At 39.5% G+C, this 15372-nt stretch overlaps 1 protein-coding gene across 1 annotated transcript in view; it reads right to left on the reverse strand.

Annotated features, from left to right (window-relative positions):
* Positions 1-15372, reverse strand: part of LOC117658724 (cytochrome P450 2J2-like) — a 32640-nt gene continuing 17268 nt past the window's right edge. Inside the window, exons 3-9 of the mRNA XM_060684931.2 lie at positions 15016-15165; positions 14663-14823; positions 10216-10392; positions 7195-7336; positions 5034-5221; positions 3722-3863; positions 1-944 (exon numbers count right to left, since the gene is read on the reverse strand). Coding sequence (XP_060540914.1) covers positions 760-944; positions 3722-3863; positions 5034-5221; positions 7195-7336; positions 10216-10392; positions 14663-14823; positions 15016-15165 — 1145 coding nt within the window. The 3' untranslated portion in view covers positions 1-759. The remainder of the gene's footprint in view (positions 945-3721; positions 3864-5033; positions 5222-7194; positions 7337-10215; positions 10393-14662; positions 14824-15015; positions 15166-15372) is intronic.

Raw genomic sequence — 15372 nt, forward strand, 5'->3', positions numbered from 1 at the left:
TAATGAGAAAGTGATATGTTTTATTGCCACCCAAAGGAAACAAAAGGGAAAACACACCAAACCTACTTAGCACATTTTTTTCCCCCATACACAACCTCCTGGTCTTTCATTGACCTGGTTAGGTACGTTGTGTGAACCCAGCAATAGTTTGAAGAAGTTTCAATGCAGAATAAAAAGAAGCAAAATAATATGATAAATGAATAGGCACAATTGCCCATTGTTACAGAATAATAATAATTATTATAAAAAAGCCAGATATCACAGTTGTCGAAAAACCGAAACGTACAATTTATTGACATTGCGGTACCAGGAGACGCCAGAGTCGAAGAAAAAGAACTGGAAAAAATCATAAAATATCGCGACCTGGCTATAGAAACTACACGGCTACGGATTAAACATGTCACAGTGATACCCATTGTCATCAGGGCACTTGGTACCATATCCAAGAATTTCACAAAACACTTCAAGAAATTGCAGCTTCCTGCAATAACATCAGCGGAACTGCAAAAAACTGCGCTACTCGGAACATCATATATTTTAAGAAGGTACTTGGTTGATACCTAGGACGCTGGCAGCAACCCGTATCAGCCGTTAGCACCAGTCAATGGTATTTGTGACGCATTTTTAAATGTCCAGTTGACTGAGTTTCATTTTTAATGAATAAAAGATAATAATACAAAAAAGCAAAAGTAAACATATACTATAGTGAATAACTATTCTGTAATTAATTTTATGCTTTTTATGGTGTTTTTTATATATTTAAGTGTGTGTGGGAATAGCACACAATTTGTAAGGCTGTGGATGCACTGTCACTTTTGCAATAGGGGTTTTTTTGAGTTCTTTCATTCCTTCAGGTGCCCGGAAGCTAAATGCCCTCAGCAGGTTGGTCAGAAAGATGAAGATCTCAGTTCTTGCCAGCTGCTCTCCAATACAGGCACGCTGACCTGCAGATGAGACAAAACATGGATGAAGCGGTTACTAATCTGTTCTTCAGAGTATATCACCATCAGCAAGGAAATCTGAAAAAAATTACAATGGTGTAGCTTCTAGCAGATTCAGTTCCTAGGGTTATTTTCTTAGTTTCCCTCAGTTTGTGAAAAACTCCTTAAGGAATGACTTTAATACAACTTATACTACACGTAGACCATTTTAAAGGTTACACAATGCACCCATTTTAAAAAAAAAATGATATGGTATGTTTTTCCAGAGATGGGCCTATGAGAGGAAAGTCCACTTCTCACCATTAAGCACTATACATTGGGTGTGGTAGGTCAGCCAATTGCAAATGCTTCTGATGGTGGTACTGTCTATCCCATATCAAGAAGTAGCAATAGCAATAGCACTCAACAGAGCCTTGATAGTACAGTGGTTTAGTGCAGCCTGTTATTAACACAGCTGCCTGCAATTTCTGCTGGTTCGAATCTCTCCAAGGCTCAAGGTTGACTCAGCCTTCCATCCTTTCTAAGGTAGGTGAAATGAGGACCCAGTTTGTGGGGGCAATAAGCTGACTTTGTATAAAATATACAAAAGAATGAAAGCTATTGCTTAACGCATTGTAAGCTGCCCTGAGTCTCCGGAGAAGGGCAGCATATAAATCAATTTTTTTAAAAAAAAAAACAACTTATATACCGCTTCACAGAGCTTCACAGAGCTTTACAGCCCTCTCTAAACGGTTTATAGAGTCAGCATATTGCCCCCAACAATCTGGGTCCTCATTTTTCCAAATTCGAAAAGATGGAAGACTGTAGTCTACTTTATCAAATGCCTTCCTGAAGTCCAGGCATATTATGTTTAAGGCATTTCATTGGTCCACTTTATGAAAGAATAAGATTTGCCTGACACAATCTGTTTTTAACAACCCCTTAATGGCTTATAGTGATCACTTTCTTCATTTCTAGGTGGCCACTTATCCTCCACTTATAATCATCATCATCATAAGTTTATTTGTCAAGCATATATAAGATAACAGGTACAAGCATAAACGTAATTTGAATACACGAAAAGAGTAAGTAAAAAGGAATATTAACTTGATTATCTTTTCCAGGATTTTCCCCGGTATTGATATCAACCTTATGGGCCTATAATTTCCTGGATACATTTTCCCCTTTTTGTCGATTGGTACCACATTAGCAGTTTTCCAGTCCTCTGGTAGTTCCCCTATATGAGCTTTGAAAGATTACCCTCAGTGGCCCAGGGGTGGGTTCTACTTACCTTTACTACAGGTTCGCAATGGGGCCACGCACGTGCGCTCTTCTGCACATGCGCAGAAGTGTTCTGATGATGTCGGGGTTGGTGGGCGGAGCCTCCCTCCAGTTTTACTACTGGTTCTATAGAACCGGTCTGAACCGGGGGCAACCCACCACTGCAGTGGCCCCATGATTACATCTGTCAGTTCCTTCAGAACCATGGGATACAAACCAGCTGGTCAGGTGATTGGTTCTCATTCAGGGTGGATAGGTATACTCTTACCATTTCCTTGCCTGTTTTAATTTGTGTACTGTTCTCTCTATCTCTTTCAGTGCTGCTTGTGCTGTTTCTTCCTTTTGCATAAAAATAGATGCATAGAAGACATTAAGCAGTTCCGCTTTTCCCCCCTGCTACATATCACCAACTTGCCATTTCTTTTTTTTTTTAATTTGATTTATATGCCGTCCTTCTCCGGAGACTCAGGGCAGCTTACAATGCGTTAAGCAATAGCCTTCATTCTTTTGTATATTTTATACAAAGTCAGCTTATTGCCCCCACAAACTGGCTCCTCATTTAACCTACCTTAGAAAGGATGGAAGGCTGAGTCAACCTTGAGCCTGGTAAGATTCGAATCTGCAGTAATTGCAGGCAGCTGTGTTAATAACAGGGTGCATTAAACCACTGTACTACCAAGGCTGTACTACCATTTGCTGCCATTAGTAGACCTATCATTTCCTTGACTTTCTTCTTGTTCCTTACACATTGAAAGAATGTTTTTATTTTGTTGTTGTTGTTAATTTTAGCATTGGTTGCCAGTCTTGGCTCACTCTGGGCCTTAGTTTCCTATATTTATTTATTTTTTATTTTATTTTGGATTTGTATACCGCCCTTCTCCCTGAGGACTCAGGGCGGTGAACAGCCAAGTAAAAACATCAAGTACAAATATTAAAATACAGTTAAAATATACATATATAAATTTGGCCCCATTAATTAAAAACAATAAACAAAACACTTAAAAACACTTAAAAAATTAGGCCAGCCCGGCTTGCTGGAAAAGGAAGGTTTTAAGGGCACGGCGGAAGGCACTGAGGTCTTGGATTCTCCTTATCTCTGGGGGCAACTGATTCCAGAGGATAGGTGCCCCCACAGAGAAGGCCCTCCCCCTGGGGGTCACCAGCCTGCACTGTTTGGCTGATGGCACCCCGAGGAGGCCCTCTCTGTGGGAGCGCACGGGTCGATGGGAGATTGTCGGTAGCAGCAGGCGGTCTCGAAGATAGCTAGGCCCTATGCCATGGAGCGCTTTAAAGGTGATAACCAACACCTTGAAGTGCACCTGGAAGACCACCGGGAGCCAGTGCAGCTCGCGCAGGAGCGGTGTTACATGGGAGCGCTAGGCTGCTCCCGTCACTACCCGCGCTGCTGCGTTCTGGACCAGTTGGAGCCTCCAGGTGCTCCTCAAGGGGAGCCCCATGTAGAGAGCGTTGCAGTAGTCAAGGCTTATATGTTATAAGCTGCTTTGGGCTCATGGATGTACCTAGTCCGAATGGCAGAAACGCTTCTCGATTAAGGAAATTCCCATCCTTATCTAAAAAGTGATTTGGGTTGAATTCTTCAGGTGTCTCCCATTGCTCAGGATCAAAAAGAACAGAGCGCAGGTCTGTAATAATAAAGGTCCCCTGGAAAGAAAGAAAAAAGATGACTAAATATAGCAGTTTCATAAAGGAAATGGGCAAAAATATTTAAACAATATTGATGAAACATTTGCTTATAAATTACCTGTATGGATCTATATTTATTAATTTCCAAAGCAGTTTGTGAGAGCAGTAACTGCTCAAAAATTTGGCTTCCTTTCTTCCCTGCCTTCGAATTTGGGCAAAGAAAAATGACCATATATAATTTCTGTTCTAAACTTAAGTTCAGCCCTTAATCTCTTATCATCTTCCTAGGATAAATAGAAAAATATTTAATGTTCTAGATTTAAAATCTGAGTAGTGCTTAGATTTAAACCCATAATTGATACCCTACAAAAGCTTGCTATTCTTGCCCATTGGATTTTGCATTATTATATTGGCAGTTCTTGAACAGAGAGCGTCTGTTTATTTATTTATTTATTTATTTGTTTAAATTTCTATACCGCCCTTCTCCAATGTAGGACTCAGGGCGGTGAACAGCCAAAGTAAAAACAAGACATACATACAAAACATACAAAATCTAAAATCTGTTTAAAATAATTAAATAATTTTGGCCGTAATTAAAACATTCCAATTTAAAATCCGTTTAAAATTTGACTCAAGCCAGCCCAGCTAGTTGAAATAAATGGGTTTTTAGGGCCCGACGAAAAATCCGGAGGTCTGTTATTGTACGTAGCTCTGGGGGGAGGTTGTTCCAGAGGGTGGGCGCCGCCACAGAGAAGGCTCTCCCCCTGGGGGTCGCCAGCCGACATTGTCTGGCGGACGGCACCCTGAGGAGGCCCACTCTGTGGGAGCGTACTGGCCGGTGGGAGGCTATTGGTGGCAGAAGGCGGTCTCGTAAGTACCCCGGCCCTAAGCCATGGAGCGCTTTAAAGGTGGTCACCAACACCTTGAAGCGCACCCGGAAGACCACCGGGAGCCAGTGCAGCTCGCGCAGGAGAGGTGTCACGTGGGAGCGCCTTGTCGCCCCCAAAATCCCCCGCGCGGCCGCGTTCTGGACCAGCTGGAGCCTCCGGGTGCACCCCAGGGGGAGCCCCATGTAGAGAGCGTTGCAGTAGTCCAGGCGGGAAGTGACGAGTGCCTGAGTGTTCTAGTCCATATTCTGCTTTTCCTTCCATGCTGGTTACTGGAATGCAGGCTGAACATGTTTCTCACCTTTGGAATGTGGTAACCCCTCATCGTCACATCCTTTGTACTTTGCCTGGGTCCCCCATATAGCATGACATATTTTACACGCTGCATTTCATGAATCACGGCATTGGTGTAAGGCAGCTTCTTCCGATCCTGATAGGAAATTGACTGTGAGGAGCCAAACACATCTTCAATCTCCTTCTGGACTTTCTCTGGAAAAAATGATGGAAATAGAAGCTTCATTCTCAATATTGTGTTTCATTTATTTATTTCCGAATTTTAACTTTGGGACATAGACTAGCCTTTAGGGCATTAAATGTGATCCCATTCTCTTTTTAAATATCATGAAGGAGAGCAGATTAAAAATGTGCTTCCTATGTTCTGATTAGATCTAGTCCAAACTGATTCAGAATATTGTTGCAAACTGGTGATTTAGTTCAAATATTCTTCTAAATATCCTTCAATCTAGTCAGTCTCCAGAATTCAATCCCAAACAGTTTGGAAATCTGATTTGGTTATAAATATTTCTATAATTGTGTTTAAAATACCAATGAGGATCAATTTTTTCAAGAGCCTTCTTATGTTTATTTCTGTTTCTTATTTTTTTGATTATTAAATTTATATGCCACCCATCACTGTTACAGTGAGTTTGGGCAGATAGATACACATACATACACACGATACGATACAATACAATACAATATGATAGGATGCAATGCAATGCAATGCAATGCAATGCAACGCAACGCAACACAAGATAAATAACATAAATTGTTATTGAGCCGAGGTGGCGCAGTGGTTAGAGTGCTGTACTGCAGCTACTTCAGCTGACTGCTAGTTCAGCAGATCAACAGATCAAATCTCACTGGCTCAAGGTTGACTCAGCCTTCCATCCTTCCGAGGTGGGTAAAATGAGGACCCAGATTGTTGGGGCCAATATGCTATTTAGTATATTGTTGATTGTTGTAAGCCACCCAGAGTCCCCGGAGAGTGGGCAGCATAGAAATATGATTAACAAATTAAATAAATAAATAAATAACATAAATAACATAAACAACACAACACAACACATAACATAACAACAGTGAGGAACTTCAGAGTTGAAAGGATTAGCTGGTGACATCATTGTTACACAGGGGCAACCATTTGGGGGTGGGTGGGATTCCTTTCAGGTCCCTGGCTAGAGCAAAGGACAGGAGCTCACCTCACCCAACAGCAGCATTCAGGTCTCAAATGTGGGTTCGCATCCTAACCACACTACTCACCGCAAACAGCCAGAAAAAGAAGCAACAGAAGGAAGGAATGATTGGAACGTAGGGTAAGTATTGGGAGCGCAGCAAAAGAATGTAAGAGCACTGACTCAGAGTCTGCAGCTATGCCAGCACCTCAAGATCAACTGCTGGGAAAGTCTACTAAACAAGAATTACCCAAACAAAATGAACATAGTGAATTGGAGGGGGAAAAATGATCGTGGAAGGGCCACGGAAAAGGGGATGTTTAATTATGCTCTTTGCACACGAAACTGTCATAAATCGCTTTGCTACTTCTGAATCCATGCTATCTCAGTAAATTGTATTCTTGGAAAATGAAACTGCCCCAGGAGTCTTAATTTGCTGAATGAACTGTGTGGGACAGTTGACATATATACTATATGTATTGTATAAAACAGTGTGGGATTCAGCTGGTTCTGTCTGGATTGTGCAAACTGGTAGCGGTGACTGTGGGAGGTCAAGGTTTCCCAGTTGTTAATGTCCAATTCCCAGGGCCTTTAGGTCCCTCTTGCAGATATCCTTATATCACAGCTGTGGTCTCTGTTCATTATCATACTGTAGTTTGGTCGCCTATTCACAATTTAGGCCAGAAACAAGTAACAAATCTGAAAACCTTGGTAGAGTTCTGCATTTAAAGTGTGTTATTTTTAGATCTGTACTGATTTCCAGTTTTTTAATTCCTAACTCAATATTTCGCTGCGGATATCAAAGAAAGCTCTCTGTGTGTGCAGTCTTGGCTCTTCTGTAAACTAGCTAAGTTCGTGCTCCTGATTATAGGATCAACAATCCTCATAGGGAAATTATTATGAAGAATGAATTCAGTTCATCATTCAGCCCTTAGTACTTCAAATAATTTCTCTGTATTTTAGAACCTGAGGCTGACACTTGTTCTACCTACTCATTGTCTGTCTCACCTTGGATGTGGGGATGAGTGGCCAAGAGGAGCAGGGTCCACAGCATAGTGGCGAAAGATGTGTCAATTCCAGCAACAATAAAATCAAGAAGACACTGAGCCAGGTTGTCTTCATTGTAGGTAGCGTTAGGATCGTTCTTGCTCTGAGGTTTAAAATAGAAAATGAAAATTACAATGAGTTCTATGCAGCTTTTCTGTATTTACTTTGGCTTCTGCATCACAAGTCACAACAATAAATATAAAAGAAAATCAATGCAGGAGAGTAACAATTAAAGCGGGGTGGGTTCTAAATTTTTTTACTACCGGTTCTGTGGGCGTGGTTTGTTTTGTGGGTGTGGCTTGGTGGGGGGTGGGGTAATGTGGCTGGGTGGGCGTGGCCAACTCTTTTTTTTTTACTTTTAAAAGCATTTTTTCTTCCTCTTAAGAGGTTGCAGAAAAAAAATGCTTTTAAAAGCCTCTGATGATCAAGCAACTCAGCTGGAATTGTCAGAGGCTTTTAAAGGCATTTTTTTTTTTCCTACAACCTCTTCGGCCGAAGAGGCTGCAGAAAAAAATGCTTTTAGAAGCCTCTGACAATCCCAGCTGAGCCATGTGATCATCAGAGCCTTTTTTTTTTTTTTACTTTTAAAAGCATTTTTTCCGCCGAAGAGGTTGTAGAAAATATCAGACCTCCGGACTTTTCATTGGGTCCTGAAGATATACTTGTTCCATCTAGCTGGGCTGGCTTGATCCCACCCTCTTAGTTTTTAATCGAATTTCGGTTTTAATTGGGTTGTTTTAAATTCGGGCCAAAATTATTTAATTGTTTTTTAAAATGTTTTTAAATTTTATATGCTATGTTTTATCCTGGCTGTACACCGCCCTGAGTCCTGCAGGAGAAGGGCAGTATAGAAATATAATAAAATAAATAAATAAAATGCTTTTAAAAGGAAAAAAAAAGCCTCTGAGGGGGTGGGCGGGATAAGCGAGCAGCGACCGGGTTGGGGACCAGTTCGGGGGCGTGGCCAGCCAATGTTTATTTTATTTATTTTATTTATTTAATTTATATACCGCCCTACTCCCGAAGGACTCAGGGCAGTGAACAGCCAAACAGTAACAATACATAAATACAAAATTTAAAAAACAAAGTAAAATTGAATTAAACAAGTTTGGCCCAAACATATTAAAACCCCAATCATTTAAAAAACCAATTAAAACTTGCGTAATTAAAAAGAGGGAAAAGATTACCAGTTCTCTGAATTACTATAAATTTTTACTACCGGTTCTTGTGAACCGGTGCGAACCGGGAGCAACCCACCATTGAATTAAAGTGGTAGATTCACACCGACTAGAACACTATATTCGAGTAGCCCAGATCAAAGAGAGTTTTGGCTTTAGACAAACTTTCATGTGTTTTGGTTTAGTTTATGATCAATTACGTAAATATTGAAAAATTGTAAGAAAAATGATACAGTATGTGTCACCTGCCTATTGATGGAGAAGGAATTTGAGAAACAAACCATCATACGTATCACAGCCACAGAACTAGAAAAAGCATTTGATCAAGTACCACATGACCTATTTCTTTTCCCATCCACAAATGGTCTGGCCTCTCACCATTGTTCTTTATACTTAGTCTGGACACTGTAACCAGAAACCTACATTGCCCACAGATGCTATTACATGCTGATGATAACTTGATAAAGGGTGAAACATTCCCTCATTCCTAAAGACTGTATCAGGAGTGAAAGCCAACTGGTTCTGGAGAACTGGTAGCGGAAATTTTGAGTAGTTTGGAGAACTGGTAGCGGAAATTTTGAGTAGTTCGGAGAACCGGTAGCGGAAATTTTGAGTAGTACAGAGAACTGGCAAATACCACATCTGGCTGCTCCCAGAGTGGGGTGGGAATGGAGTTTTTGCAATATCCTTCCTCCAGGAGTGGGGAGGGAATGGGAATTTTGCAGTATCCTTCCCCTGCCACGCCCACCAAGCTCCTAGGCATTTCCCTCCATGCCAGAAAGGCACACAACTCTGGGAGTGCACTTTGGGTACTTTGGGAGTGCAGAGATGAAGGAAACTTTGGGAGTGCAGAGATGAAGGAAATACCAAACCAGTGGTGGGTTGCTCCCGGTTCTGTCCGGTTCTATAGAACTGGTAGTAAAACTGGCAGGAGGCCCCGCCCACCTGCCACGTCATCATGGGAGATGATGACGCCCACCAAGCTACACCACGCCCACCAAGCCACACCCACAACACTGGTAGTAAAAAAAATTGGATTTCACCACTGGACTGTATATCTTGAAAATAATGACCAGACCAATGGTACACTCAAGACTGATAAAGTTACATGGTGCAAAGTAACTTCAAATTGATCCAAATTGCTTCTAAAAACTCAAATCTTTTTTTCTGAAAACATGGGAGAGGGGCACTTTTTTCAAACTGTTTTACATTTTTACTTATGGTCAAGTCTGTGAAAGTATCTGTCCTTTTCCCAATCATTTCAGGGGAAGTATTCATTTAAGTATGAATCAATCCAAAGTTCCTGTTAATTATTTTCATTGCTAATGGAATTTCTTTAGAAAAGGGGGAGAGAAGTGATAGGCAAACAGGAGAGGATGACAAACGGAAATATTTCTAATTCCCTCAACAAAGAACCCCTAAGACTGTCTAAGATTGCAGATGTACAACATAGTTCTTATTTAGAAACAAACGGAATTTAGCATGGGCTAAATTCAGAATGGGAGATGAATGAAAAAGAAACAACTCCAATGAAGACAATATCAGTGTCTCCTCTTCTTTACTTCTAGCCAGGAATGTAATATTTATTACAATTTATTTAATTATTTTAAATTTTACATTGTTGTTTTGCCTGTGTTTTTAAATAGGCTGTACACCGCCTTGAGTCCTTTGGGAGAAGGGCGGTATAGAAATAAAATTATTATTATTATTATTATTATTATTATTATTATTATTATTATTATTATTATTATTATTATTATTATTATCTCCTTGCCCATGTATTGAACCCCAGTAAACCCAATACCTTCTCCATCTGAAAAAGATAGTAATCAATGAAATCCTGCGGCTCATGCCAGGAGCTGGATTCCTTGTGTTTCTCTATTTCCTGCTTTATAAAGGAAATAATCGTTTTTGCGGCAGACATGGCTTCCTGGTGAGGGCCTGGGAGGTACGTCATTATTCGTGGAAAGTAATTATATATCTAATAGAAAAGGAAAAATTAGAGAAGCCTCTCAGCAGTTCACAGTAATAGACAAGATTTAATAACCAAAGAAAAACATTCCAAACACATTAAAACATGGCAAACAGTGCAGGGTGTTGGACCTCAAAAACCCTCTAGAAAAGCTTATAGAAATTCTTGTAGAAAACAGTAATTTTAAGAGGCAGATAGATTATTATAAAGCTATAAAGAGCCATGATGACGCGGTGATTAGAATGCAGTCCTGCAGGCTACTTCTGCTGATTGCCAGCTGCCAGCAATTTGGCAGTTCAATCCTGACTGGCTCAAGGTTGATTCAGCCTTCCATCCTTCCAAGGTCGGTAAAATGAGAACCCAGATTGTTGGGGGAATTATGCTGACTCTGTAAGCCATTTAGAGAGGGCAGTAAAGCACTGTCTATAAGCGGTCTATAAATCTAAGTGCTATTGCTATTATCAAATTCCCTTATCCTCTCATTGTCCACAGGAGCCTTTATAAATATGGTTACCCAGGGCTAACTGAACTGGGATTTAATAAATTAGATGGATTCACATGCCAGGCTAAATAATGAATTAACTACCTGGGTCAGATTTTCAGTCTGCTAGCTTTTTATCTAGTATGCTCAAGTCAGCACTTCATGGTCATCTTTTGGATCAAAAATGGGCATCTCTATTCATAGAAATTCAGATGCCGCAACTCTAGTACTATTTCACAAGATATTGAAGACTTGATCATTTCCGCAGATATTTGCATCAGATGGGTAGACAAACTCTTATTATTGATGCTCATTGTTTATCCTTGTGTGCTGGGGCATTAAGTCTGGTGAGTTTGTGTGTTTTAATCCTGTAAAACCCCTGAGCTACTTGTGTAAAATGAACAACTAAATAAATCATAAATAAACAAACAGATTCCTCTTATAGTTGAACCAATCTGCTCCAGGTATGACTGAACAGATAGCAGGTTCAAGCTCTGTTGCTTTTGTAAATTTTAAGTCATTTTCAAAGTTAAAATCCAAAAAAATAAAGAGCAAAATTAAGACAAAGACAAAAAGAATGTATATAAAGCAAAATATTAAGTATAAACATAAAATGTCCACCTGGCTGAATACTGATAAATCTATTTCAACAATGATAATCCCCAGACACACACTATCCACCTGGTTGAATATTGATGTCAAGTTTCGAGGTCGTCTCAAATAAATTGCATTTCAAACAAAGTCTTTGAAGAAAAAACTCCTATTTATTAAGCACGGCATTCTAACCTGACTCCAGTCGGAGCCAACACTGACTTCCAGCCCCCAAATCCTCCCTTTACGTTCCCCACTCCCCTGCACTCATTGGCCATCTTCCAAGTCATTCTACCCCTAATCTACTCCAGCTCAAAGGAATTTTCCCCTCCCCCTCCCATCTCCTAGGGGATATTATCTCCAGGGAAAATAAGTAGGTGAAAAGTCAAACGTCCCTTTCCAGACGCATTCGCTTCTCCTTCTTATGTCAGCACTGGAGTAAATGTAGGTTGAAGTGCTGACGTCTGATATATTTCAAGAATAATAATCCTCCCCAGGTTCACATAAACATCTACATCTATGCTTACTAAATTAGTAGATAACACTGAAAATATGACAGTTGTGAAATCTATTATCAACCAACCAATTTGACCCTACTGTCTATTTACTATAAAAAAAAAAGTTAACAAGTAATTCCAACCACAAAGCTAAACTTCAAATTCCTCTTTTAGTAATCTTTTATTGGCCCAATAAAATTGGTGCTTCTCCAAAAGGCAACTGGAGTTTCTTGGATTTTTTCCTTGACAATGTTTCACTTCTCATCTAAGAAGTTTCTTCAGTTTTGACGGAATGATGGGGAGTGGAAGGATTTATATTTTTTACAGTCATCTGAGCATTAGCTCTCTTAAAGTCATTAAGTCATTAGTGGAAGTTTAATCTGTATCTGTCTGGAACCTGCACTGCATATTGGACATTAATACAATTGAGCATGTCCAGAAATCTGCTCACAACAAAATACCTTATGCCATCAGTCTTGAAATTCTGGGCTTAGAAACCTTAGAATTATGGTGTTTTTGGTATGACCTAAGTGTAGTACATAAAATTATCTGCTACAATGTCCTACCTATCAATGACTACTTCAGCTTCAACCACAACAGTATACGAGCATAGTGTGGGCAAAAAACTTTTGCTATATGAGTGAATTAGAGAAATGGCAACAACTATGGAAAAGGAATTATAAATTAACAATGGCAACAGCATATACAGAAAATTTATATAAAATGTTTTATAGATGGCATATTCCACCAGAAAGATTAGCAAAAATGTTTAAAGACAAATCAGCTAAATGTTGGAAATGTCATCAGTCGCCAGGATCATATTATCATATGTGGTGGTCATGTAAGGAAGCAAAGAATTATTAGGTTAAAATACAAACATGGTTAAAAGGAATGCTACACCAGCGTATAGAGTTAAGGCCAGAGACATTTTTATTGGGAATTTTACTGGAGAAATGTGGAAAGAAGATACATATTTGATTATACATATAATGACAGTGGCTAGAATAGTGTTTGCACAAAACTGGAAAGCAGAAAAAATCCTGTTAGAAGGAGAGTTAATAAAGAAAATTTTAGAATGTGCAGAAATGAATAGAGTAACATTAAGAATAAAAGATAAAGAGGAATCGGTGTATTTCAAGACATGGAGACGTTTTTATGAGTGGTTAGAAAAGAAGTATGTGTCAGCGTCCCAGCACTGACATATAATAAAGGGAGGAGAAGCCTGAACTTTTGCCTACTAAATCCCTTTGAAGATTCTGTCTCCTCAGAGATGGGAGAGCGGGGGAGACATTCCTGTGATCTGACGAAGAAGGAATCAGGAAAGTGACTTGGAAGATAGCCAATGAGAAGCAGAGAATTGGGGATCGGAAAGGGAGGGATTGGGGGGCAAAGGTCAGTACTGACTGCAAAAGAGCCAGGATCAGATTGCTGTGCTCGAATAAAGAGAAAATTTCCTTAAAGATCGGGAGTTTGGAAATTCATTTATTTTGAGATAGCATTGAAACCTGACAGTATGAATCAAAGATAGAGATTAATAAATTAGATAGGGTAAATGAGTAAATGAGAGAGAAGACAAAAAAGGAATAGAAACCCAGATGACACCGTGTAAATGGAAAAGGGGGAAGGAGGGAGGAAATGGAAAAAATGTTACCATATAAATGTACATTTATGATGATATGTGTGAAATCAGAAAAATTAAAAAGAAATTGAAAAGAAAATGTATATGAATAGAAAGTTGGGGTTGCTCGGATACCACTTTAGAAAATATTGAATTGAAAATGAATATAACAATGGAAAGAGAATGGAAAGAGGAGTAGAGGGATAGATAGGAGGGGAGAAGAGAGGATGGAGAGAGAGGAATAGAAGAAAGGGAAAAGGAGAAGAAGAAAGGGAGGGGATATAAGATTAGGAGAGAAGGTTAGAAAGGGAGGAAGAAAGGAGGAGTGGGGGAAAGGAAGGGGAAGGAGAGAAAGGGAAGGAGAGGAGGAAAGAAGAAAGTAGAAGAGGATAGAAGAAGGGAGGGAAGGGAAAGAGAGGAGAAGGAGAAGAAGGATTGTTGTAAAATAAGGGAGATGGAATGGTAGAAGAGCACCCCGAGTATACTCAATTTTTTTAGGATGAAGAATGAACTAATATGAAAGTTAAAAGAGAATATGTATGATTAACAATGGATAAGAGACTGTAGATTTATAACATGTTTATGATAAATAAAAAAAAAATTAAAAAAAATAAAACCCAAACAATACACAAGCAAACAATAGATACAAACTTAAAGTGAACCGCTCCAAACTTGATTGCAGAAAATATGACTTCAGTAACAGAGTGATCAATGCCTGGAATGCACTACCTGACTCTGTGGTTTCTTCCCCAAACCCCCAAAATTTTAATCTAAGACTATTGACCTCACCCCATTCCTAAGAGGTCTGTAAGGGGCATGCATCAGCACACCAGAATGCCTACCGTCCCTGTCCTAATGTCCCCTTTTATTCGTATCCATTTTATGTATTCAATTCATGCTTATACTTATATATATTATCTAATACGTACTTGACACATAAATAAATAAATAAATCTTCAGTCACCTGAATCAGAGTGGGTGGGGCCTTTTTGAGACTGCTGAAAGGATTGTGATAGGAGATAGGAGGTGTCGTAGCTCTCCTCCTCTGTTGAGGGAGGGCTATTCAACTTGAACATAGAAAAGATGACTCACCATATGGAAAGTGTCACTAACGACATCCACAACAACGTGCAATGCTTGCGCTAACTTCTTAAAGTTTTCATCTTCAGGAGGAAACTGACCTCCAAAACTCAAAGTAAATATGACGTTAGAAACTGCATTTAGTACTGGAAATGAAGGGTCAAATGGCTCTCCTGCAAATGAAGATATTTCATAATGAATTATTAAAGCATAGAACTTCTATAGGGATGAAGGAAGATCATTGGGATCTCAGTCACTTGTTTCAATTTTTTTTAAAAAAATCAAATCTATTTTTATTCAAAATACACAGAATGGGGAAAAAGTTCTGCAGACGGCGATTTGAGTCATTATTCCAAATTACAAACCTCTTGTTTGTCTAAACATCTCCACCAATGTCTGAGCTCTGTCTTGTAATAGATGCTCAATGCTTTTCTTCCCCAGGCCCAGCTTCCGCAGAGAAGCGATACCAAGGTGTCGCTGCTGTTTCCAGGTGTGGCCATTGGAAAGAAGAATTCCTGTGGGCATCAGCAGACAATGAGAAGTTACTCCTGATAACATTCATATGAAAAAACAGTTAGGTTTAGTTCTTGCCAAACATCTCTCTGGATTTCAGGCGGGAATACCAAACCTTTGTAACATGTTGTTATTTTGTAAGATTCCAGCTATGTCTTTTTTTTCCTTACATTTTCTCATTTATTCATTTTGGGAATCACATGGACACT

This window comes from Pantherophis guttatus, chromosome 6 (genome assembly GCF_059756535.1).
Source record: "Pantherophis guttatus breed Tessera chromosome 6, ASM5975653v1, whole genome shotgun sequence".
NCBI lineage: Eukaryota > Metazoa > Chordata > Lepidosauria > Squamata > Colubridae > Pantherophis > Pantherophis guttatus.